This window comes from Chlorocebus sabaeus, chromosome 20 (assembly GCF_047675955.1).
Source record: "Chlorocebus sabaeus isolate Y175 chromosome 20, mChlSab1.0.hap1, whole genome shotgun sequence".
NCBI classification, from domain to species: domain Eukaryota; kingdom Metazoa; phylum Chordata; class Mammalia; order Primates; family Cercopithecidae; genus Chlorocebus; species Chlorocebus sabaeus.
The window spans coordinates 112,602,686-112,628,927 of record NC_132923.1 but is presented as its reverse complement, the minus strand read 5'-3'; the positions used below and the strand labels follow the sequence as shown (position 1 = coordinate 112,628,927).

Sequence of the window (26,242 nt, the reverse complement as noted above, 5' to 3'; positions counted from 1 at the left end):
AGATCCTGTGATCCTACAGGAAGGACGTGTTCTGCCCGCAGGTGGCTTTATTCCATCTTGCTGCTCATCAGGTGAGTCAGAATCAGTTCCCAGCTCTGACCTTTTCCACGTGGGGGACATATCTCAGATGTGGTGAGGTCACGGTGGCAGAGCTGGGACTAGACTGGAGTCCCCTGGCTCCACGTTTTTCCCTTCTGTGGCAGCCTTGAGCCTTGTTGGGAGAGAAGTTAAGGACAACTGTCCATGGTGATTTCAGTTGGTGGGCCTCCCTCTCGGTCCTCCTGCCCTCGCCTGTCCCTGGCCAACTGCCCCTTCTCAGGGAAGACCTGCCCTCAGCTCTCTGAGCCCCGCGATCTAGGAGAGGGAAGCTTCGAGGGAGGATTGACTTCGCTATTACTGCTGACTCTGTCCTGAGGAGGAAGCCTCGGCCAGCTCTGGCCACTGCGGGGCAGCTTGCTAGTTATCTGTCTTTCCAGATGGACTGAACATATGACAGGGAGGACTGTTTGTCTTGTTAACTGCCGATTCCCTAGGGCCTGTCCCATGCCTTGAAGAATGGGCAGGATTTCACCAGGGAGGGGAGCCAGCTGGAGTTGGGAAGAGAACATGCTGGGAAGGAGGATGCGGCAATGGCCAGCATAGAGCATTCCTTGGTGTTCAGTGGTGGAATAAGGCCGAAGGGTGTACTGGGGACTCACTATAGTGTGGTTTAAATGCTAGTACACTTTGGCCCAGCAATTCCACTTATAAGAATTTGTCCCAAGGGACTAATCCAGACAAATGCACAAAAATGTGTGCACTAGGCTCTTCAATCAGAGCATTGTTTTTTAAAAAGGAAACATAATAGACACAGGGGACTCCAAAACGGGGAAGGGTTGGGGTGAGGGCGAGAGTTGAAAAATTACCGATTGGGTACTGTGTTCACTTATTTGGGTGATGGGTTCACTAGAAACCCCAACCTCAGCATTACACAATATACCCATGTAACACACCTGCATATGTACCCCCTGAGTCTACAGTAAAATTAAATGAAAAATTAATAATAAAGGAAACAACCTAAATATCCAGTAATAGCAAAGCTATGATATAAAACATGACACATCCAAAAATAATGAGTTATTTGACATTTAATAAAAATGACAAATTAGGTATGCCTGACAGGGAAATGTGTTCTTAATATGCTAAATAAAAAAGCAGATTATAAAACAGATGGTAATCTTATTTTTATAAAGTACATTAACATTTCCATTGATATGTAAATTTATGGACAGGAAAATGTTTGCAGGAATAAGAACCAAAATGTTTACAGTCATTATCTCTGGGTTATAGAATTAAAGGTGACTTTTCTATTATGGTTTTGGTGTTATTGTTATTTTTATTTTTCATTTTTTTCTCATGCTACCTTGTCTAATTTATTATTATCTATATGTATTTCCTAATTACTCTACAATGAATATGTGTTTGGTACTCATTTTATAAAGTAAAAAATTCCGTGCCAGGAAGTCTGAACCTAACTCATAGGTGATGTAAATTAACTTTTTATAAATTGAATAATTGAAAATGCCCTAAGCAAGTGAGCCAGTTAAAAGAGTTTCATTGAAATCCCTCTGGGAAATTGAAGACTCTGTTGACAAGATAGCAAAAAGTATTCTCTGGCCTGTATTTCTCTTGTAAATTCTGATTTTGGAATGTTGCTTTTCTGCACAAGATGATGGCAAGTTAATACTTTTTTTTTTTTTTTTGAGACGGAGTCTAGCTCTGTCACCCAGGCTGGAGTGCAGTGGTACATCTCGGCTCACTGCAAGTTCTCCTGTGTTCACACCATTCTCTTGCCTCAGCCCCACGAGTAGCTGGGACTACAGGTGCCCGCCACCACGCCCGTCTAATTTTTTGTATTTTTAGTAGAGACGGGGTTTCACCGTGTTAGCCAGGATGGTCTCGATCTCCTGACCTCGTGATCCACCCGCCTCGGCCTCCCAAAGTGCTGGGATTACAGATGTGAGCCACCGTGCCCAGCCCGCAAGTTAATACTTTAAAGGGAATAGCACAGCAGGTTTCGACCTTGTCAGGTCAGTGTGATTGGGCCACCAAAGTATCCAATTCGGGACAGCGTTTTATAAACTAGCAAAGCAGCCAGATTAACCTGGAGTAGTAAAATTCCAGTTGTGGGTCTGGAATGTGGCTTTGTCACTGATATTGTTTTTCTGGTTTTGTTTTGAGGCAGCAAATGGTTGAGTATCAAAAGTGTCCTGGGGCCCCCTGGGTTGTGCCCAAATCATGTCTACTCCTGTGAACTTTCCTTACAGGAAAACCTGATCGGCGCCCTCTTGGCGATCTTTGGGCACCTTGTGGTCAGCATTGCACTTAACCTCCAGGTAAGTTTCAGTCACCAGCACTGTCTGGGGGCAGAGACACAGCAGATAAGTCAGGGTGTCTTATCCAGGTCCAGCTGCCTCCTTTCTACAGGGCCTTGCCTACTCTATCCCTGGGCTGCACCTGGGACAATACCTTGTGGGCCGTTCCAGGATTTCTCTTGATTTGGTGGCCCCACTCCATCCCGCCCTCGCTCTCCTAGCCAGGTCCTCACCGTCTCTCCTTGGGCTTTGCAGTGACCTCCTGCTAGCTTCCCTGGCTCTGGTATCATCCTCTCTTTGCCTTGCCACATAGCTGCTGGAATTACCATAGTTTTGTCAAACTCAACTCGAATTACAGCATTGTTCATTACTTACAAGCCTCTGGGATGCCCTGTACAGCTGCTGGGGACCCCCTTACTGACTTCCAGGTCCCCTTGGCCTGTCTGAGTTCACAAGCAGCTGTGGTGTGGAGCAAGTTGATAGCTAATGAGCTTCTCATGGGGGCACCAGGGAGCTGGTGCTACTGGCATGCAGGCACAACTGGGGTTTGCACTGGGGGAGTGGGACAGTTAATGCCCCTGGAGGCTGCCTTCTGCCAGGAGGCGTGGGAGGCAGGGAATAAAAGGTCCAGGCTCTTATCCTCTGCTAGGATGATTCTAAGATGAGATTCACAGGGTTTTTCAGAGGGTCCCCTGTGGGACTGAGCCCCAGTTGCCCACGGGACTAATTCACTCATGAACCATCTTTCATCTCCGTTCCCTGCCTCACTTTCCCCCTCCCTTACTTGAGCTCCCTGGAATCATCTCATACAGACTATCAGCTCCCACATTCTTGTCTCAGGGACTGCTTCTGGGAAACCCAAATAAGACTTGATACCTGCTAACAGGATGAATCCCACAGCACACTGGCCGACTTCACTCCACCAGCACTGCCCAGCTTCTGCCTGCAGTGAACTGCTCTCCCTGGCCCTGGAGCAGGCAGGAGACTGTGATCCCTGTGGGCACACACATGGGCACACACCTGTACCCTATGCATCTCAGCTCTGGCGTGTGTATGTTTCCATGTGTCGCTGAGACCGTGTGGTCTCTTAGCTACTTGAATGATTCATTCTCTTCTTTCTCCAGGGCAGCATCTCTGGTTATTTATCTGCTTCTGGGCAGCCCACGTCATGATCCTCCCCAAATGGCAGACTTGGTCCTTTAAATCAATGTGACTTTCTAGCCTGTTAGTTACCACCTCAGTTTCCATGTCACAGGTTCACATTTCTCCAAAAAAGAATATTGACCATGCTTGAGGCACATAACCACCCCAGGGAGAGCAAGGTCCACTGATACCCACACAACTGCCCAGTGAGAGCTGCTGCCATGTAGACAGGAAGGAGTGTGCTGTACACTCGGGCATCCAAACATGAGGAATCCTGGAAACTGCAAAGAAAGGGAGGAGGTCGACCCAAGGGCCAGGCCACGTGGGATCCTTAGACTATGGCTCCCACCCTGAGACTGCACATTGCCTGTGACGTGCATTAGAAATGCCTGTTCTCAGGCTCACCCACACCTCTCTGGGACTGACTCAGGATGAGGCCCAGGCGGGTATTTTGTCAGAGCTTCTCAGGGGCTTATAAGGATTCCCAGCGTGTTGGAGTACTACTGTCCTAGAATAACCGTCTAGTATTTAGATCCCTACTGTCTTACTCTTCTGTGAGTCAGGACTCCACAAGAACCTGACAAGTCTTCCCAATTTATTTTCAAGTCGGGGGTAGATTTAGGGTAACTACATCATAGCATTTTTTTCCCCAAACATATGAGCAAATTACATTATTTCTCGGGTTTCTAGAAGTACTGCCACATCCGCCTGGCAGGCTCCAAGGATCCCCGGGCCTATTTCAAGACCAAGACATGGTGGCTGGGCCTGTTCCTGATGCTTCTGGGTGAGCTGGGTGTGTTCGCCTCCTACGCTTTCGCACCGCTGTCACTCATCGTGCCCCTCAGCGCAGTCTCCGTGATAGGTAAGACCAGGGCTGCCCCACCCTCCCCTGGGGTGCTCCCAGCTGTGTGACCAGAGTGCCACTGCCAGGATCAAAGGTTCCATTGAACAAACCAGCTTTAGCTTGGATAGTAATAACCTAATACAAAGGACTTCAGACACACCAGGCCCTGTAAGTGCTTACAGATATTAATTCTGCTAATCTTCCAGCCACCTGTTGAGGAAGGTGGTGGTGTTATCCCCATTTAACAGATGAGGAAACTAAGGCACAGGATAATGAAATTACTTTCCCCAAATGACACTAGTGAGTAACAGGGCTGGGATATGAACTGGGCTGTGTGGCTCCAGGATCTGTTTAAGATTCAGAAAGTTTATTAAGATTGCTTTTTATTTCTAAAAGAAGAAGGAAGATAAACCTTAACCCCTGTATCTTTTCACCGTCAAGATACATTGAGTTTGTCACTGGGTGCAGTGGCTTGTACCTCTAATCCCAGCTACTTGGGAGGCTGAAGTGTGAGGATCACTTGAGGCCAGGAGTTTGAGACCAGCTGGGGCAACATGGAGAGAACCCATCTCTACAAAAAAAAAAAAAAGAAAGAAAGAAAAACAATTAGCTGGGCGTGGTGGTGTGCACCTGTGGCCCTAGCTACTTGGGAAACAGAAACAGGAGGATCTCTTAAGTCTAGAGTTTGAGGCTGCAGTGAGCTTTGATTGCACAAACACAAATTAAGCTTTTGTAGGGTTTGGGGCCAGGCCAGGCTGGTCTCAAATTATTGAGCTCAAACTATCTGCCTGCCTTTCCTCCCAAAGTGCTGGTACTACAATCATAAGCCACTGCACCCGGCCATTAACTTTCTCATCTGCCGGCTTTCTATGATTTCCATAATCACTGAACCAGTGTTTCAGAACTTTTGAACCAAGTAAAAGACAAGGGAGCTTTAATGTTCATGAGAACACAAGCAAAACAAAATTAGAAAAAAAAAGAATTTCTTCTTAAAGAAAAGATGTTAATAGATTAGTGAACAATAGCTTTTTTGTATGCATAGCAGCCAGGACAATGAACTTGCTTTGAAATATTTCTTTCCATTTTACTGGCAAGCACTACTCTGCCCAGATGCTCTTCTCTGCTCTTAAAGGGGAAAGTCATATTTTGGGTCTTATTCCTCCTTGAGTTAAGAGGTTCTCTTCTATACAAGGGATGGCAGATGTGTGGTAACTATGTGCCCCTCCCTTCCTGTGCTCAAGGCAGAGATCATTAATCAATCATGTCACTCCTTCCTAGAGAGCGGAGATGGGGCCTCAGAATTCTCAGTGTTTCCAACAGTCACTACCAATCACCAGGAGTTGGCAAAGGAGCAGAAACCTATTTACTTTCCCTGATCCTGTCATAAGGCCCTGTTTTTCCTAACCAGGGTTGGTGAACTGACAGCTTACAAAGTGAATGAGGTCCTCAGACATGGTGTATGTTTTTTCCCACACAATATTTTTTTAATGTAATTTGAATGTCTTTAGCTGAGGCAAGTGGTTTGCCAGAGTCTCAGCCTGTCCCTATAGTCTTACTTCCGGACCACTTTCTATGCTTCTGTTATGTTACTCCCCAGCCCCTCTATGTGATCATACCTGTAGCCTTATCACTCTGCTCTGCCCACTGCAAGTATCTCCAGAGGGCTCCCAAACCTTTTTCCCAAGGAGAAATAAGTGTCTAAGTGACTGGTGCTTTAAATATTAGTCTTTGAATTTTAATAAGGTTCAAATAACCAAATTCTTTTATTTTTTTAAAGAGGCCAAGTTATAATGATAAAACTTCAGATATCAGCCACTGGGAATTAAGGGGCCCTACAGCTTCTGAAGTCATCCAGTGAGGAGTAATATTAAAAATAATAATGATTATCACTTATTGGATATCTATGACTTAACCATCACTGCTCCAGGTACTTTTAGTAATAATACCAGCTTAGTTATTGAGGTTGACTGTGTGCCAAATGACTTACATATATCATTGAATTACCCCTATCATTCGGAAAAGTAATTTTCAATGGTATGCTGGTAAACCACCTCTCAGAGAGACAAAGGAGAAGAAAACGAAGAGGAGAGGGAGGGATGGAGAAAAGAGATGGAAAGGTGGAAAGGAGAAAAGGAAGACCTGATTTGTAGCACTTGCCAGTTTATATGGTATAGACATTATTACTCCTACTGTGGCTGATTTCAAACTGCGGATGGTTTTCTGAATGTTTAACAAAATATTTAACATTCTATGAGCTGGTGCCAGCTGGATCTAACACCGTATTTCATAGATTAGAGAACTGAGACTCAGGTGAAGTGACATATCCAAGGACACACAGCCAGAAGAGGCAGAACTAGGGTAGGGAGTGATCCAGGTCTGTCACAGTGACTGCCAGGCCTATTCTTTTGGGCAGTCCCAAGGGTGTTTGAGTACATCTGTGAACATGGAAGAACCAGGAAGAGGAAAGAGCCGGGGAAATGTCAGAGGTGGGTGTTATGGTGGAAGAAGTAAGAGCCCTGGCCTCCTGCAGTCCTGAGTTCAAGTCTTGCCTTCCCCTACCACCTTCATGATCTTGAGTGGGCCCTTTACCTCTCTCAGCTTCAGTGTCCCCATTTGTCAAATAGGAATAATGAGAGTACCCACCCCCAAGGGTGAACATGCCAGAAATAACTTGTGTAAATCGCCTGTCACACAGCAGGTACTCAATGCTTCTGGCCTTGTAGGAAATCCTTAGGAAGGAAGGCTCCTCTCTGAGCCTCCCTTTCCTAGATGGAATCACACAGGAACTAAGTTCTTGGCAGCGTGAGTGACAGGTTAGGAAGTACCAAGTTCCAATGCAAAGGAGCCACACAGAGGGCCTGGGCGAAGGGATGCCCTTTCACTGACAGCAGCCTCAATTCCCTTTTCTTTGTGCTTCATTTTTCAGCTAGTGCCATCATAGGAATCATATTCATCAAGGAAAAGTGGAAACCGAAAGACTTTCTGAGTAAGTTCAGGGATTTGAACTGTGTCCTTAATTTTATATGAATGCTTTTTTTTTTTAAAATTGTAAAACCAGTTCACTCTAATTCAGAGGTTATCTGCCTGCTGCTCTCCTCTGTGGTTCTATGTTCTGCCCTCAACAGGCTCCTGAGAGCTGGAGTTTTTAATCAGGGGTTATCAAGCCTGGCCACACATCAGAATCATCGGTGAAGCTTTTGAAAATGGACTTTTATCCACCCCATTGGATCAATTTTGAGCATCTATTATTGGGATTTTAGGAGGTCCAAAAAAAGAAACCCTCTCTCCCTGACCAAGTTCTAAAGCAATGGGAGTCAAACACAGGCGATCAGAAGTCATGCTTTACTCCTAATAAAAGCTAGATTAGGGCATTTTAGGTGAGCTAGATTAAAGCATGAAGCTGCTTAGGTGAGCAGCCAAGGGAATGTCCTTGCACTCTCCCCACAGGACCCTCCAGCTCCCAGTCAGACCTTGGGTGGGTCCCCCCAAGAAACACTTGGGTTTACAGAGTGGAGACACTTAGCAAGAATTATTGCTTCACATAGTTTGGGCCAGAGAAGGAAGAAAAAAAGCCCCAGTGTTTAATTTTTAAGTAGATTAGCTCCATCCAGGTTGAGAAATGTAGACCAACAGGGCAAGAGGCAGAAGTGTCACTTTAATGGAGGTCTCTCCACATGGAAACCCAAGGAGTTGGGAAGAAGCGTTCCCCCCAAAACACCTACTGAGTGCCATGTTGTTTTATAGGTGCTGGGGACACAGCAGTAGGATAGATGGGACTTCTGCTCACAGAGATTATAGTCGTGTGTGTGTGTGTGTGTGTATGTGTGTGTATGTGTTGGGGGAGGGGAGAGATAACAATAAACAAGTAACTAAATGAAATAATTTTAGGTTGCAGTGAGTTTTTCAGAGAAAATTGAATGCTTTTGGGGACTGGGGAGATGGGAACACTTTCCTAGACTGATCAGGGTCAGACTCTCTGAGGAGGTGATTTTCCCCCCAGTTTTTATTTTAATTTCAAGGGCACATGTGCAGGATGTGCAGGTTTGTTACATAGGGCAACGTGTGCCATGGTGGTTTGCTGCACAGATCATCCCATCACCTAGGTATTAAGCCCAGCATCCATTAGATATTCTTCCTAATGGTCTCCCTCCCCCAAACCCCTACCCTCCAAAAGGCCCCAGTGTGTGTTGGTCCCCGACCATGTGTCCATGTGTTCTCATCATTCAGCTCCCACTTACAAGTGAGGACACGCAGTATTTGGTTTTCCATTCCTGCATTAGTTTGCTGAGAATAATGGCTTCCAGCTCCATCCATGTCCCTGCAAAGGATATGATATTGTTCTTTTTTTTGGCTGCATAGTACTCCATGGTGTATATGTACCACATTTTCTTTATCCAATCTGTCATTGATAGGCGTTTAGGTTGATTCTGTGTCTTTGCTATTGTGAATGTGCTGCAGTGAACATATGTGCACATGTATCTTTATAACAGAACAATTTATATTCCTTTGGGTATATACCCAGTAATGGGATTGCTGGGTCAAATGGTATTTCTGCCTCTAGGACTTTGAGGAATCACCACACTGTCTTCCACAATCATTGAACTAATTTACACAAGGAGATGATTTTTAAGCCCAGATCCAGTTAATGCTAAGGAGATTTCCATCCCCAGGTCTGTGGGCAGGGTTTTCCACATACTGGGAGCCACAGGTGCAAGGATCTGAGGCAGGAACAAGCTTGGTTTGTCCAGTCTCAGTAAGGCTGTGTAGCCAGAGGGTAATGAATAAAGTGAGAGTGAGATCAGGGAGACGTGGAGGACTGGCTGATGTGTAGACCTTATGTGCCATACTGAGGAATTGAAGAGTGAGGTGATGGTGGCCCAAGCTATGTCCTCAGAGATTCTGAGCTCTGGGCTGGGAACGGGGCATTGGCATTCTTACAGAGCTCACCAGGGTGAAGTGTATACTGATGTCTGCAAATCGCTTTGAAATGCATCAAAAATAAGATGGATTAATGCATGGATACAGAGATGGATAGATATGTGAGAAAACAAGTATGAAAGGTCAATTTAGAATCTAGCTGTTGGGACTATGGGTACTCATTATACAACTCTTTGAACTTTAATGTACGTCTGAAAAATTTTAAAACAACTTCAGGGAGAGAAAATTTCCAAGATGTTGTGGATATACAGCCAGGTTTGGGGACCACTCTGCATCACTGATATAGAATAAGATCAAGGTGGGACCAAGAGGCCCAAAAAGAAAAGAATTTTACTCTGAAAAAAAAAAAAGCAGAACTTTGCCAAAAGAAAAAAGTAGAGACTTTGGAGCTACTGCCAAGAAGACCAAACGACAGACTGAATTTCAGTAGTCTTAATGATGGGGCGGGGGGTTAGCGCTGGTTCTAAGACCAGTATAGAAGTTTGCATCCCTTTGGGAATACTCTAGGTAGTCCTAGGATGAGAGCCATGCTAGTGCAAGCAGTACGCTATGTGACTTGGAAAAAGAAGGCCCCTCTGGGTATTGGTAGTTTTGTAGGCACAAGCCTTGATGAGCAGAGCATGGGCTGGATTTCAGCCCATCTCACCCATTTAGCCAGGTGCCGTTGTGCAGTAAGCAACCTGCACCGCTGAACATGGCTGTCTTACCTAGAGTTCCATTACATTCAGCAAACATTCACTCAGTGCTAGACCTGTGTTGGACACTGCAGGTGTAGAGATAAGTAAGACCCATCCCTGCCCGAAGAAAACTTTAGATAATAGACTTACTTTGTTGAGCTTAACCATGGCTCATTCATTCATTGAACCATTGAACAACCGTTTTTTGAACACCTCCTACATTTACGAGGCCTAGTACTAAGAATAAAGATAAAAGACGTTTAACATAGAATCACATTTTCTCTAGACAGTGGGATGAAATAGGCAAAGTTAGTTCTATCCCAGAAAAGTCCAGAGGCCTGTGGTCACCGTAAGTGTGGCTTAGAACTCTCAGCTGTTTTTTGGCTGCCTGGGGCTGGGCTGGACCTTGGAGGCTTTTCACCAACCTTACAGAGTTCAGTAGGAGTGTGACAAGACTCCAGGGAAGAGACAAGAGCCATGCCACCTGGACCACTAACAGTCTCTGACAGGTCTGTGGAGTAGAATATTGATAGTAGTTATATAGTTATTATATAGTTCCCTTGACATTAGGTTAAATAACCAGTTGGGAAAGGATGAGGTGATTTTTAAAAGGTACATGTTGAGCTCTGAAGGTTGGCCTTTATGTTTTGTTTTATTTGGTTTTTTAGTTTGCCCATAAAGTGATTTTAGTTTTAAAATGTTACCTATAAAATGTGCATTAAAATCACAGTCCAATACTATCATGGCTAAAATGAAAAAGACAAAATGTAAATGTTGACAAGAATGTAACTAGAACTCTCTTGCTCTACTGGTGGGAGTGTAAATTGCGACAGCCACTTGGGAAAAACATTTGACACTAACTACCAAATTGAACATCCACATATCCTATGGAGGAATTCCACCCCTCATTTTATACTCAACAGAAATGCATACATGTGTTTCTCAAATGACATGTATGAGAATGTTCACAGCAACATAACTTTTTATAACTCCAGGCTGCAGACTCCTCAAATGCCCCAAAGCAGTAGAATGGATAAATTGTGTTATATTTACACAGTGGATCACCGTACACAGTGAGAACGAATGAACTGCCACCGTGCCCCACAACGCAGATGGATCTCAGAAACATGCTGAGTGGATACAGACAAAAGAGATCACACTGTATGGGTCCATTCATATAAAGCACAAAGCCAGGAAAAGCTATCAGTGCTGTTACAGGTCAAGATAGTGTTACCCCGAGGGTGGGGTCGAGCGATCAGTTTCACAAATGAGAAATTTCAGGATCTGACTCACGTTCTCTTTCTCCATCTGGGAGCTGGTTTCATGAGTGTGTTCACTTTGGGAGAATTCCTCAAGCACTGTTTGTATGCATGTTATACTTCATTAAAGTTTTTTTTTTTTTAAACTGTTTTTTGTTTTAACAAAATTAAGGAAGATCATTTATTTTTTAAAGTAAAGAAAAACCAAAAATACAAACAATAACAGGTCATGGTATGTTGCAGGAGAAGCCTGTTTTTTCGTGGCTGAGAATGTGTACTGTTTCTCGGGCCTGTTGTTACAATGAGTCCGTGACCGCCTCTCTTCCCCGCAGGGCGCTACGTCTTGTCCTTTGTTGGCTGCGGTTTGGCTGTCGTGGGTACCTACCTGCTGGTGACATTTGCACCCAACAGTCACGAGAAGATGACAGGCGAGAATGTCACCAAGCACCTCGTGAGCTGGCCTTTCCTTTTGTACATGGTAAGAGAAGCCTCCAGTCCTTCCCCCTGAGATGGCAGGGGGGAGATCAAGTCCTAGAAACCAAAAACATGAACACCCAGCAATAGGGCGTTCCGTGAATTGTGGCACATTGTACCAGCATGAAAGACCGTGCTTCTGGAGACTATGCAGTCCATGGTGAAATGCTTGTTGTATTTATGTCCTGAGTAATATCAAAACCATTATATAGTATGATGCCAGTTTTATTTTTTAGAGGTGGGTATAGATATGGTCATGTAATATATCTATGAAGGCCTGGATGGGAAAGCAAATTCCATCAGTGGTTGGCTCTGGGAGATAGTGTTATGACTCAGTTGTTATTTCCTCTTCATCTTTCTGAATTATCCAAAATGTCTACAGTAACCATTTCAAACTTTGATGGTAAGGGGAAGAAAAAGTTAAAACTGTAAACAATTTAAGAATGTTATTTTATTGTTTTTCCCGGTATCACACTGCTGGTAGAAGCCCAGGAGACACGGGAAACTTTGTCTCCTAACCCCTCTGCCAGAGCTCAGTCCTCTGCCCCAGTTCTATCCCATTTTAAGTCTATAAATCAACTGATTAAGGAAAACATCTAAAGTATTTGATAAAGCTATTGGTACGGTCTTGTTCCATGCCCTGCGCTGTGCTAAATACATTTTTATATATCATCTCAGATTCTCTTAACCCTATAAAGTAAATGTTCTTCCCATTTTATGCATGAGAAAACCAGGGCTCTAAGAGGTTAGCTGACCTGCTCAGAGTCCATAAAAGCAGAGTTGGATTTGAAGGCTGGGCCCACCTGGCCTCAGCCTTCCTTCCCCGTGGCCTGCCGACAAAGGTGTTCACTGTTTTCCTCTGAGTCTAGAGGCCCTGGAACATCCTTTTTCCTCAGTTTATCCACAAGGCAGAGGATCACTTCCCCTGAAATGGGGGCTGTGTCATTTCCCAACTGGCAGCCAACCCCGGCATGTAGTTGGTGACAGAGCAAAAGACCGCCTCCTTGGGCAAAGCTTTACCCCAGAACAGGCCTTTCACTCAGGAAGTCTTGGGCTTCAATCCTCTAAGTGCTGTGTGGCCTTAGCCAAGTCGCTTTCCTTCTCTGTTTCCCTCTCTGTAAAATGGCAAGAATCTCTGGACTTAGAATTGCTATTGGGAGATCCAGGAAGTAGCATTTAAGTCACCTAGAACGTGGTAGGTGCTCAGTGAATGACTGTTGTCTTACTTCATCATGACCAGGAGGCAGTGCTGCCAGCTGGAGAGATTTGGCCAAACCAAATTCAGTCAATATTTATTGAGCGTCTGCTGTGTGCTCGACACTATGGTTATAAAAAATAAATGAGACATGCCCACAGAACTCATGGACTATTGGGAGGCACCGCATATGCACAGCCATCTCATGATATAATATCCAGTGCTATTCCCGTGTTCATTTTAGAATCATGGAGAATGGGCCACGTGTGGTGGCTCACACCTGTAATCCCAGCACTTTGGGAGGCCGAGGCAGGAGGATTGCTTGAGCCTAGGAACTTGAGACCAGTGTGGACAATGTGGCAAAACCCCATCTCTATTAGGAAAAATTAAAAATTAGCCAGGTGTGTTGGCACGTGCCCGTAGTACCAGCTACTAAGGAGGTTAAGGTGGGAGGATAGTTTGAGCCCTGGAGGTCAAAGCTGCAGTGAGCCATGATCACAGTACTGCACTCCAGCCTGAGTGACACAGTGAGACCGCATCTCAAAAAAAAGAAAAAAGAAAAAAAGCATCATGGAGAATGGCTGAACAATTGGGGCCCCTCAAATGCAGGCACAGTGGTTGGGAATGTTGATGACTGGCAACACATCCACTTGATGAAGTGTTCTGCAGCAATTAAAGATAATTATGACAACTTCACACAACATGAAGATTGTTTATGGTAACTAAAAACAGCCCAGTCCAAAATTGTGCATTGACTATAATGACAACTCGATAAAATATGGATTCCCTGGAACAAAGACAAAGAAGAAACAGAGGGAAATGAAAGCAGCTGTGTTTTAGTGGTCTCTAATTAGAAGGAATGTTTTACATGTTTCAAAATGCCCATTAATGTTTCTGTGTTGTTTTTTATACTAAATCAGCTTTGATAAGGGGTTTGGGGTAGGCAAATGCGACTAGGCTGTTGTCAAAGTTTTCTGCTTTCGTTGCACTGGGTGCTAGGGCTGGCTCAACTTCTTGGGAAAGTGTTAGCAAATATCTGGGCTTTTAAGGGGTGGCAAGGACAAGTTGTTGATGCGAGGAGGGGGAGCTTCTCAAACTCGGACTTGCCATCGTCTAATGGTAAGTTTCTACTGATAGAGCACCTTCTAAACAGCAGGCACTGGGCCGCCCATCTCCAGACGGTGTAGTCTAGCAGGAAAGTGCATGGGCGTGGGAGCCAGACTGTCCGGGTTTAAATTCCTCTGTGTCATGCACGGGATCGTGGTAGTACCTGCTTCCTAGGGTTCTTGTGCTGATTTCATGAGATTAAGGTAGATAAAATGCTTAGAACACTACCTGGCATACAAGGAGACATCATTAGTGTAAGCTGTGATAATGACGCCTTAAAAAGAATTCTTATCCCTATTTCCCACAGGGTTAACTAAGGTTTAGAGAAGTTAAGTGACTTACCCAAGGTCACACAACTAGTTTAGAGGCAGATCCAAGGTCAAACCCAGGTCTCCCTGACTCCACATGCCTTCCTCATTCTATTCTGTTAAACCTCACACTGGAAGCTTGGCTGGGGGCACGGGGAGTATATACTCATATTCTTTTTTTCTTTGAGATGGAGCCTCGCTCTGTCTCCCAGGCTGGCATGCAGTGGCACGATCTCAGCAATTCTCCTGCCTCAGCCTCCTGGGTAGCTGGGATTACAGGCAGATGCCACCACACCCAGCTATTTTTTTTTTTCTTTCTATTTTTAGTAGAGACCAGGTTTCACCATGTTGGCCAGGCTGGTCTCAAACTCCTGACCTCAGGTGACCCGCCCACCTCAGCCTCCCAAAGTGCTAGGATTACAGGAGTGAGCCACCGCACCTGACTTCTTATTCTTGACCAAAGAGCTTGGTGAACAAGTGTCTCCCTCTTGGACTGACCCATTGTTTTAATGGGGATACCCATGGAGCAGTGGAGTGGGAAGAAACTTTCTCAGCCTGATGAATCTTGGCCCTCCAAGAAAGAGTGGACATGAGGGCAGCACCTCACCCTCAAAGCTTCAGCCTCAGGACAACGGGGAATTCCTTCTCAGTACTAGCCAGGGATTAGAGAGATTCACTCTGTTTCCCTTTTCCCCTGAATGTCTAACAGTAGTTTGGGAAATGCTGACTCATAGCTCAGTCATTCCCTTTCAACCCTGTGACTCTGATGAAGGCCCAGCCCACCAGGGTCTCCCGGTCTCACCTACCTCTGTGGTCCCCACTGACCCCCTGCTCGCTGCCTTCCACAGCTGGTGGGAATCATTCTGTTCTGCTTGCTGCTCTACTTCTACAAGGAGAAGAACGCCAACAACATTGTCGTGATTCTTCTCTTGGTGGCGTTACTCGGTAAGTTGGCATTTAGATGATTGACTTTTGCCACCACCAAGAAGCACCAAATGGAGATGTGGGTTTTGTTTGCAGAGCTTTGGCCCCTGGACACAGAAGCTGCTTGAGGCTGGCTCAGGTTGTTCTGTCTCCATCAGTGGCTCTGGGGAGCTGGGTCCCTGCTGACTGGAGGCAAACTCCTGTCCTCCAGGAGCCTCCAATCTAAAGGGAGAAAATAGCAGTAAACAGCTAGCCAAATTCATAGGTTATGTAAGTTTGGGCAATAACAATTCCAATGAGGAAGAGTTAAGCAGAGTGAGGATGAGGTGAGTTATGTTGTTTCAGAGATGGCACAAGTAGAACACGCCCCAGTGATTGGGCCCTGAAAAGATCCATGCAAAACCTATCAGAGCTTAGGAATTCATTCTGGATTCAAAGATGGGTGCTGTGGAAGAGATAGCTCCTGAATCAGCTTGAGGCTAGAAACTGCATATTAATTTTTCCTTTTTTTGAGACAGTCTCACTCTGTCACCCAGGCTGGAGTGCAGTGGTACAATCATAGCTCACAGTAGCTTTGACCTCCTGGCCTCAAGTGATCCCCCTGCTTCAGCCTCCCAAAGTGCCAGGATTACAGACATGAGCCACTGTGCCTGGCTAGAACAGTGTATAATTTTATAGCTAAATAGAGCTGTGGGGAATCCATCCTTCCTGAGAAGGAGAAGCGGACAGAGGTGGAGGAGCAGGCTGGTGTCAGGGCTGGTGGAGCCTGCTGCTGCGCTGGTCTTGTGTCTCTGGCCTCAGGCTAGTGACCCTCCCTCCTTAAGCCACACCGTCCACTTCTCTAAAGGGGGGTATGAGAACATCCAAGTCACAGAAGGGAGTAGGGGTTAAATGAGATGTGCACAGGTGCCTAATATGTGCATGTGCATTTTTCTTCCAACCTTCCTACTGTGCACCCTACCACGGCCACAAGCCATCAGCCAAATACATACCTGTCACTGAAGACAGGGTTTCATTAATTAATTTTTTTTTTTTTTTGAGACGGAGTCTTGCTGTGTGCCCCAGGCTGGAGTGCAGTGGCGCGATCTCGGCTCACTGCAAGCTCCGCCTCCCGGGTTTACGCCATTCTCCTGCCTCAGCCTCCCGAGTAGCTGGGACTACAGGCGCCTGCCACCACGCCCGGCTAATTTTCTTGTATTTTTAGTAGAGACGGGGTTTCACTGTGTTAGCCAGGATGGTCTCGATCTCCTGACCTCGTGATCCGCCCGTCTCGGCCTCCCAAAGTGCTGGGATTACAGGCTTGAGCCACCGCGCCCGGCCCTCATTAATTAATTTTTTAACAGCTCTGTTGAGATATAATTTACATACCATAAAGTTCACCTGTTTAAAGTTTACAATTCAGTGGTTTTTAGTACTTCATAGAGTTGTGAAACCATCATCCTAATCTAATTTTAAAACATTTTGTCACCCCAAAAAGAAATCCTGTGCCTATTAGCAATCACTCCCTGTTCCCCTCTTCCCAGCCCCAGGCAACCACTAAGCTACCTTCTGTCCCTGTAGATTTGCCTTTTTGAACTCCTTCATAAATAAAGTCATATGCTTTGTGGCCTGTTGTGACTGGCTTCTTTCACTGAGCATGATGATTCTGAGGTTCACCCACGTCATAGCATGAATCAGTCCTTCATTCCTCAATGACTTTGTTTTCAAAGTGGATGGGAAGGATCACGGCCCTGAAACATCCTCTCCTCTTACGTAGGAAGGCCAGAAGGTTCTGAGGCCATTGGCCAATCCCCTTCTCACTAAGGAGGACTCCCTGATGACAAGTGCTTAAGTGGCTGCTGGTGTTTGGAAACTGTAGCCTAATGGGTGAGGAGCCCGAGAGACACTGTGGGCGGGGGTGGGTATTGGCAGGAGAAAGAGAAATAAACCAAAGCTGAAGAATAGGAAAGCAAAGCAGAGCAGCTGGGACCAGGACTTCACTTGGACCACTCTTGGGGGCTCTCTCTAACTCCTGTTTGGCAGGGCAGTCTAATGGTCTGTAGTTAGAAGCCATTTCTGAACAGTAGGGTAGAGCGAGGGTCTCCAAAGGGAGGTGAGCAGGATGCTCCGCTGGGTACACAGAGAGAATATTAAAACTTCAATCATTTTTTCTCTGCCTTTTAATTTATATTCCTGTACAAATTTTATAACGTGCATACCATTTAAGTACAGGGTCACATGACTTTAATTTGAAAATAAGTACACACATATTGGAAATATTTGCACATATGCACAGGGGTGCGCCTTCCAAAACACTGGAGAAATGTTTTTAAAAATACAAGTGACCAGCCGGGTGCGGTGGCTCACGCCTGCAATCCCAGCTCTTAGGGAGACAGAGGTAGGAGGATAGCTTGAGCCCAGGAGTTCAAGACCTGCCGGGGCAATATAGTGAGACCTTGTTCTCCGCAAAAAGGAAAAAAAGAAATACAACAACAAAAAGGCCGGGCGCGGTGGCTCAAGCCTGTAATCCCAGCACTTTGGGAGGCCGAGGCGGGCGGATCACGAGGTCAGGAGATCGAGACCATCCTGGCTAACACAGTGAAACCCCGTCTCTACTAAAAATACAAGAAAACTAGCCGGGCGAGGTGGCGGGCGCCTGTAGTCCCAGCTACCCGGGAGGCTGAGGCAGGAGAATGGCGTAAACCCGGGAGGCGGAGCTTGCAGTGAGCCGAGATCGCGCCACTGCACTCCAGCCTGGGGCACAGAGCGAGACTCTGTCTCAAAAAAAAAAAAAAAAAAAAAAAAAAAAAAAAAAAAAAAAAAAAAACAACAACAAAAAAATACAAGTGACTGAGCACTAAAAAACCCAACAACTCCTAGGCTGTTTACACACCACATGTTTTTCCTGTGGTTGCTATGAGACTCGTGAGTTCATTGATCCACTCAGGGATCCTTTTGGCCACAGTGCTGGTCACTTTGGGCCTCAGAGAACTGAACTTACTGCCCATGCTTGGCAGTTTAGAAGTGACATCTAGGATTACCTTCAGGAGTTTGGCTTTCCTCCCTCCTTTAGGGTGTAGTCAGCACAGAGCATGGGAGTACACGGGAGAGGTGCACACGAGACCCAGTGCAAACGGTGTTTGTCACCATGCAAACTACCGGTTTGACTCTGTTCCTATTCCCTCCCCTCTGTCTCCCCAAGTGCTTTGGGGTTATAGACTGGCTTTCCGGACGTAACTCTCTGCATTTCCCTGAGGCTCCCCATTCGCCCTTGTCTCCCATCTGCAGGCTCCATGACGGTGGTGACAGTCAAGGCCGTGGCTGGGATGCTTGTCTTGTCCATTCAAGGGAACCTGCAGCTTGACTACCCCATCTTCTACGTGATGTTTGTGTGCATGGTGGCAACCGCCGTCTATCAGGCTGCGTGAGTTACAAATCCTTTTCCTGCTGAGCCCCACCATTTGGGCTGCTTCTCTTCTGGGGGCCTGATGACTTATGCCATGAAGCTACAAGGAGGGCCGAACATGCCACAGGGCCTGGCATCCAGCGTGGAGAGAGGAGCTACTAATTTGCTGAGTTATCACCTGGAGGGTCACTCAAAAGATGAAGCCAGGCCAGGCACAGTGACCCATGCCTGTAATCCCAGCTCTTTGGGAGGCTGAGGTGGGTGGGTCACTTGAGGCCAGGAGTTTGAGACTAGCCTGGCCAACATGGTAAAATCCTGTCTTTACTAAAAATACAAAACAAACAAACAAAAAAAGTAGCTGGGCGTGGTGGCACATGCCTGTAGTCCTAGCTACTCAGGAAGCTGAGGCACAAGAATTAAAAAATAAAAAAGAAAGAAATATGAAGCTAGCAGTGGATGGGTTTTTCCCTGCTGCCTCAGAATGTGAGATTTTCGTTTGTTTGTTTTGAGATGGAGGCTCATTCTGTTGCCCAGGCTGGAGTGCAGTGGTGCCATCTCGGCTCACGATAACCTCTGCCTCTGGGGTTCAAGTGAGTCTCCTGCCTCAGCCTCCCAAGTAGCTGGGACTACAGGTGTGTGCCACCATACCCGGCTAATTTTTATATATTTTTAGTAGAGATGGGATTTCACGTTGTGGGCCAGGCTAGTCTCAAACTCCTAACCTCAAGTGATCTGCCCACCTTGGCCTCCCAAAGTACTGGGATTATAGGCATGAGCCACCATGCCTGGCCAGAATGTGAGAAATTTGTGGTTGGAGGCAGACTTACTTCCCATCTTCTCTGGGGCAGGTGATCATCTCAGGGGCCTCGGAAGCATGGCCATCCCTAGGACGCACCTGCTTGTCTTCTGGGTTGGAAAGAAAAGTTGTCATTTATTGCCTTCAATATATCACCTCCAAATCTTCCTGAGTGGAAGGCAAAGTACCCCCTCCTCTTTCTAAGCATGAAGTTAAATAAAAGGCAGCAGCCTGAGGACAGGGCCTGTGTCTTGTTTGCGTTTGAGTCCTGGAGCCCAACAGAGGGCCTGGGAAGAGGAGAGGCTCTAGGAATGTTGTAGGTGACAAAACCTGTGTAGGTACACAGGACTCACCAGCACACGAGGCTGATTCAGCCTGGAAAGCTCAGGCTCAGACTCAAGGTCCACCAGCTACATGGCCTCCAGGGACCATAGGAGCAGCTGCTGCTGGCCCGGTGTTTGGTATGAGCCCAGCTCTTTTCTCAGTGCTTTATGGAACCAGCTCATTTGGTCCTTACAACACTCCTTTGACGTAGAGGATATTATCCCCACTTTGCATAGGAGGAACTGAGGCAGAGAGGGTAAGAGGCTAGGAAGTGGCAGAGCTGAAATCTGAATCCAGGTGTCTGGCTCCCCAGCCCATGCCCTCACCGCTCTGCTCTGCTGTTGCCTATTCAGCTTCTCCAAGACTCAGATTCTTCACCTGCTGATGAGAACAACAGTCCCTACTTAAGAGAATCACATGAAGCTCTTAGGAGAACGGAGAACGTCTCTAGGGAAATGCCCAGTAAACATGAGCTGCTTCTATGATTATTGGCCTTGCTATTGTTATTTTGGTTATTATTATTTTTGGTCCCACTACAACAATTGCAGTCATCACCAGGGAGCCCCTGCCAGTCCAAGGCCCTGCGCTGAGCACTCCAGGTGTCACAAACATGGCTCAGATGCCCCCGCCCATCTCCTAAGGTGCTACTCATTCACTAACCAGTGCAGCCCACTGAGGGTGCTCAGCACCCAGGGACGGTGAGGGTAGTCACTCACTGCCCTCAGGCATTCACAGCCCTGGCTGGGGGACAGCCAGTGAACAAACTAGTACAGCCAAGCTGCATGCAGTGGCTCACACCCAGCTACTCAGGAGGCTGAGGCAGGAGGAGCATTTGAGCCCGGTAGTGAGAGGCTGTGGTGAGCTATCACTGTGCCACTGCACTCCAGCCCAGGCCACAAAGCGAAGTAAAAAAATAAAAGCAATTGAGTGGTGAGCATGGTGTAAGCAACTATGCAGAGAAAGGGCAAAGAATATCTTCCAAAATTGGGGTATTTTTTATCATAGATGGAGTGATTAGGAAGGACTCTAATTTTCTCTTTTTCCTATATTTATTGCAGTGATCACGTTATTTTCAAATTAAAAAGAAATTTTATTGAAAATAATTATAACACTAGGCAGAACGTGATTAGGGCTATAAGAGTTTCTGGGGGCAGGGGTATAAGAGATGCAGGAATGGCTCTTTTTAGTGGGGTGGGGATACAGGGGGGTGAGGAGAAGGGCATTTCAAGTGGCAGGAACCATGTGGCCAAAGGTGTGAGACCATGATGGCATGGCTCAGTTGGGAAATGGGGATGGGCCTTAGCTGTGTGTCTAGGGGAAGAGTGGGAATCAAGCATGGACCCCAGACCAGGGATACACGGTGCCCTGTAACATGAGGGTGGCATTTTTAGAAACCCAAGGAACGTTCCTAAATGTATCATCTTCATATTTCAAACCAAACTCTACTGTTGTCAGCTCTTAGCCTTTCCAACATCTCCACAGCCTACTGACTGGAGTGCTTTTGTTTTGAAGGTTTTTGAGTCAAGCCTCACAGATGTACGACTCCTCTTTGATTGCCAGCGTGGGCTACATTCTGTCCACAACCATTGCTATCACAGCAGGTAAGGGTGGTCCATTGCTAGATTTCTGTCTTCTACTTTAGCAGCAGGATATTATCCCAGAGTGGAGAGAGGCTGATTCTGCTGACTCGTTCTCCCCGTAGAGTGATATATGGGTTCATGGAGAATGTGCAGGATTTCCAGACAGAGAGACCCAGGTTTGTATCCACACCTGCACAGACACACATCAGCTCTGCAAACATCACTTAACCTCTCTGAGCCTCAGCTCCACATTCATAAAATGGGAGTGATAACACTTACCTCCGAGAATTGTAATAGGAATGATCCAAATGTGCCCTACGCCATACTGTGTGTACTTTAACAAGTTTTGCTATATTCTAACTCCACAACCCCCACTGGCTAAGTGACCACACATCTCTTCTATATAATTTTAGAGATCATGAATATGTATAGCACTGCAACATCATCGATGCTTAATAAGTGATCATTAGCATTACAGCCCCCTTTTCCTCTATTTCACCTCTAATTTTTTTTTCATTTTCTTTCTGTAGTGGCCTTAGAGGCTGCAATCATATAAAGCTGTTTGTTTGTTTAAATGGCATAATAGATAACTAAAATCTTCAGTTAAAAATCCAGTAAGAACTAAGTGCTTTCCTTTGATGAAAGCCTGGCTGTAAAGCCCTATGCTCTGCACAGCACTTAAGACAAGTGGTGCCGCCGTTCCTGTCTACACAGGAGGAACACACAAGGCACACAGTTTCCAGGGCCCATGCTGTGAGCAGCATCGGGGGCCATGAGGTATTGACCCAGAGCAGCCAGAAGCCATAAGCGAAGTCTTGGTCAAGAAGCTTGGTCAAGAAGCATGAAGTCCAGCCAAGGTTGAAAGGAATCGCAAACACCATGGTTGAGTGAGAACACAAGTCAAGGCAGGGAATCAGGAGCTCAGGAATACAGCTAGAGGCCTGTGTGGGTGAGATGATTCCAGACAAAGGCTGGCTCAGGGCAGAGGCAGTAGGCCCACCCCACTCCCATACCACAGGAGTAGACCCACAGACTTGGCATCTACTGGCCATACGAGGTTAGAAAGCTTTAACAACATAAGCACAAAGCCTTGTTTATCCATCTTAAGAAAGATGGAGGGGAGACGATTGCAGGCGCAAACTGGTAAATAGGGTCTGTGGTTTAGTGAGTGAGTGTTGATTGTCGTTTTCCTGCTTTGATTACGCACTGTGGTTATGGAAGACATAACTGGGGAAAGCTGGAGGAAGAGTGCATGGGAACTCTACACCATTTTTGTGCGTCTAATATTATCCCCCAATGTAAGTTAAGAAACATGGAGATCAAAGGGGCCTAAGGTGGAAAAAAGTTGACAACCTGATCCCCTAAATGGCTTTTATTCCATTCTTCTTGTAAGGCACAGTCATAATAAGTTTTGATCGTTTTGGTTTCCTAAAGGGGAGAGAGCTTAGCCAAATCCTAGACAGACTTGCAGATGGGTGACTTGAAAACAGCTCAGCGGTATTTTCTATGATTTGCTGCTGCAGGTGCAATATTTTACCTGGACTTCATCGGGGAGGATGTGCTGCACATCTGCATGTTTGCACTGGGGTGAGTTCTGTCCTGCTTGCCGGCCGCAAGATGTTGTGTGTAGAATTCCAAGCAGGTTGCCCCGCTCTCTACCTTATTGCTACAGCTGCCCCATCCTTTAGAGTCAGAGGAGCTGTGGGGTTTGGGAGCTTTCTCCCCAGAGGTGAGCATTTTCTTCCTCTAAGGGCTTTATCTTCCCCTTTCTTCTCTTTTGGACTCTAATCCCTTTGGCATTTCTCAAATACCACATTTTGACACATTGAAAAGTCTCTCAACCTCATCTCAGATCTAAGAAATGCATATTGAAGCCACATGAGATACCATCCTTTTGCAAAAACTAACAGGATTAATAGTATTCCACATTGGCAAGAGGATGAGGAGGCCAGCCCACTACCACACTGTTAGCATACTTTAATGTGGGAGGAAAATTTAACAACAGCAACAAAAATCCAAACAAGCATACTTTTTGATACAGTATTCCATTCTAATCATTTATCTTGGAAAAAGGCTTCAACAGGGATGCAAAGACACATGTATAGGGCTATTTATTAATTTTTAAATTAGTTGTATAAGCAAACAATTGAAAACAATAGAAATGCTCAGCAGTAGAATACAGGTGTTAAAAAATTATGCCATATCTAGATAATAGCATGCCATGCTGCCATTTTGAAAACTTGAGGCCAGTCCATAGGTGCTGACACAGAAAAAAATTAGCCAGGTGTGGTGGCAGGCACCTGTAATCCTAGCTACTCAGGAGGCTGAGGCAGGAGGATCACTTGAACCTGGGGGGCGGAGGTTGCGTGAGCTGAGATCGCGCTACTGGACTCCAACCTGGGCAACAGAGTGAGACTCTGTCTCAAAAAGAGATCAAAATAAAAAATAAAAAAAGAAGATGAATCTTAACATTTTATCAAATGAAAGGAACCAGACATAAAAGAGTACATAGTGTATGATTTAACTTACATGAATTAAAGAACAGACTAATTTCATCCATGGTGAGAGAAGTCAGGATAGTGGGGAAGGGCTGGCATGAAATGGAAAGGGGCCCAGGAAAACTTTCTGAGGGGGATGGAAGTATTTTCTGTCTTGACCTGGGTGATGATTCCACAAGTAAAATCCATTCATCTAGACATCTAGGGTTGGTGCATTTTGCTGCTTGTAAATGATACGTTAATGTTTAGAAAGTATGCTTGTTTATGTGAGCTATAGGAAAAAGGGAAAAAACAAAGCAAAACAAAAAATAACCTGGAAGGCTATACACCTGCCTGGCCGAGTGAGACCAAGAGTACACGGACTCTCCAATTTTTGTTGATTTTTACTATCTATACTTCAGTAATGATTGAAACGAATGACTTCAATTAAAAAAAAAAAAAACAAGTTTTAAAAGGCAAGGTTCCGAGAATCCTGATTAAATGGAAGTGAAGAGCCATGAGAAGCTCGCCCAGGAGAGTCTAATTTATTCTGATTACAGCTCATGGAGAGTGTAGGGCATGTGAGGCCACTCCAGCTATTGTTATTCAACTTGCATCTGCCCCTGCTGATCCCAGGCTGGCAGCCTCTCAGGGCTCCTTGGGCGGTGAGCCTTCCTCCGCAGCCTGCAAGCCTTTTTACCTCTTTCGCATCACCTGAGCCTGAAAGTGTGTCCCTCCCCAACCTTGCTCCTGGCCTTATTTCTCTTCCTGTCTTATCTCCATTCCTCAGGTGCCTCATCGCGTTCCTGGGCGTCTTCTTAATCACGCGTAACAGGAAGAAGGCCATTCCATTTGAGCCCTATATTTCCATGGATGCCATGCCAGGTAAGGTTAAAGCCCCGTGGGTCTAGCTGACCATCCATGTAGAATGACTGCACTTCCTGTTTAAAAAGAGACAACCAACTGCTGTGCTGTGCCTTTATCGTGTGACTGTTCTCTCACTGTCTTTTTTCTTTTCTTTTTTTTTTTTTAATCTTGTGCAAAAGGGTAGGCAACGGCTGAGGCACCTCAGTTGGTTTTGAGCACATCTTGCCAGTTCCGTGTCTATTTGGGGATCTTTTAAAGAAAATTCTGATTCATACTCATTATAATTAGGATCTGCAGCCCCAGGCTTCATGCCTGCAAATGGAAAAATCCATTCATCTAGTTGGAATGAAATGATGAGAGAGGGGAAGGAAAATGAGTGGAATGAAATTAAAATATTATAATCTCACTCCCTGGATGCCACAAGGGAGTAGATCATTCTGGAAAGCCTAATTTCATAGCGAGCTAAGGATTCATACTGAGAAACACAAATGTAAATGCCTGTAAGCCCTGACAGTAACATAAACATGTGAATCAGCCAAATACTGCCCAGCAGGGAGTGGTGGGACCTGTGGAGGACTGGAGAGTGCCTGTCTAGCCTAAAGGAATTCAGATTAGAAAAGTTAAGACATTGGACCAACCTCAGATTTGCTGACCTAAACTCTGTAGGTTGCTGGTGACCATTAGCTTTCGCACTTAACTCAACATTTTAATTTTATTTATACAAGATGGAACTGTCTCTAAAACATAATCTCCTGTCCTTCATTAACACAATCTCATGAACAAAATATAAACACATTGATGTAGACGTTAGAGGACTGCTTACTCGAGAGGTTTTCATGCTGTAACCCTGTGATGCAGGTGTGTTCTCAGGGCTGACTGGTGTGCCCCTACATTAAATGGCCCCAGGGTTTATGTGTGTACTTTTTATATTAGTTCCTCCCTTTTGTTATTAAGCTGTTGTCTGTCCTTCTTGCTGTAGCCAGCCTGCCTGAGTATAGCAACTCAATGTCAATGTGCTCCCTCAGCCCAACTTGTTCAAATTACAAATAAAATCAAAATGAAGGAGTTCTGAGTTGGGGGCCTAAGATTTCTACTAGGAGTTAAGTGCATGAGCTTTGGTGCATGAACTTTTTAAACGTCTAATCTGGCTGCTCAGATTCCTTTTTTGCTAACTTCCTTGTTTCTCGGCTGTGTTCCGGATAGATGAGGGCGCTGGATAGCTGAATTCCAGATAGGTGAGGTGTCAACTCTGTGTGTGCAAGTATGTGTATGTATACTTGTGTTTGTGTGTTTATAAACTATGTATGTGTATATATCAATATCAGTATTTGTGTGTGTATATATATATAGATATATAGATAGATAGATAGATAGATAGATAGATGTATTTTCTGGTGGAAAATAGAAGGTAACCTAAGGTAATCTTAGATATCAACATTCTGTGGTCTGTTTGTGGGTGTGGCTCTCAGCTTTTTCTTTGTACCTTGTGACCAGTGGGAAGTCAGCTGTTGAATTAGGGAGACCTTGCCCTTGCAGTGGCTTGTCAGGACACTTCCGATTGTAGGTGTTCTGTCCTGTGAAGAGCATGGG

At 45.6% G+C, this 26,242-nt stretch overlaps 1 protein-coding gene across 4 annotated transcripts in view; it reads left to right on the top strand.

The window, feature by feature from the left end:
- The window catches only part of NIPAL3 (NIPA like domain containing 3), a 55,988-nt gene that overhangs the window by 22,822 nt on the left and 6,924 nt on the right, over positions 1-26,242 (top strand). For 3 of the 4 annotated variants that reach the window (XM_007980027.3, XM_038005843.2, XM_073007700.1), the window contains 9 exons: positions 2,307-2,375; positions 4,188-4,359; positions 7,268-7,327; positions 11,548-11,693; positions 15,148-15,244; positions 18,491-18,626; positions 21,241-21,329; positions 22,832-22,895; positions 24,576-24,670. In XM_007980027.3, the coding sequence (XP_007978218.1) occupies positions 2,307-2,375; positions 4,188-4,359; positions 7,268-7,327; positions 11,548-11,693; positions 15,148-15,244; positions 18,491-18,626; positions 21,241-21,329; positions 22,832-22,895; positions 24,576-24,670 (928 nt within the window). Of the gene's footprint in view, positions 1-2,306; positions 2,376-4,187; positions 4,360-7,267; positions 7,328-11,547; positions 11,694-15,147; positions 15,245-18,490; positions 18,627-21,240; positions 21,330-22,831; positions 22,896-24,575; positions 24,671-25,855; positions 25,888-26,242 lie in introns of those variants that run through there. The other variant, XM_007980030.3, reaches the window with a different exon arrangement.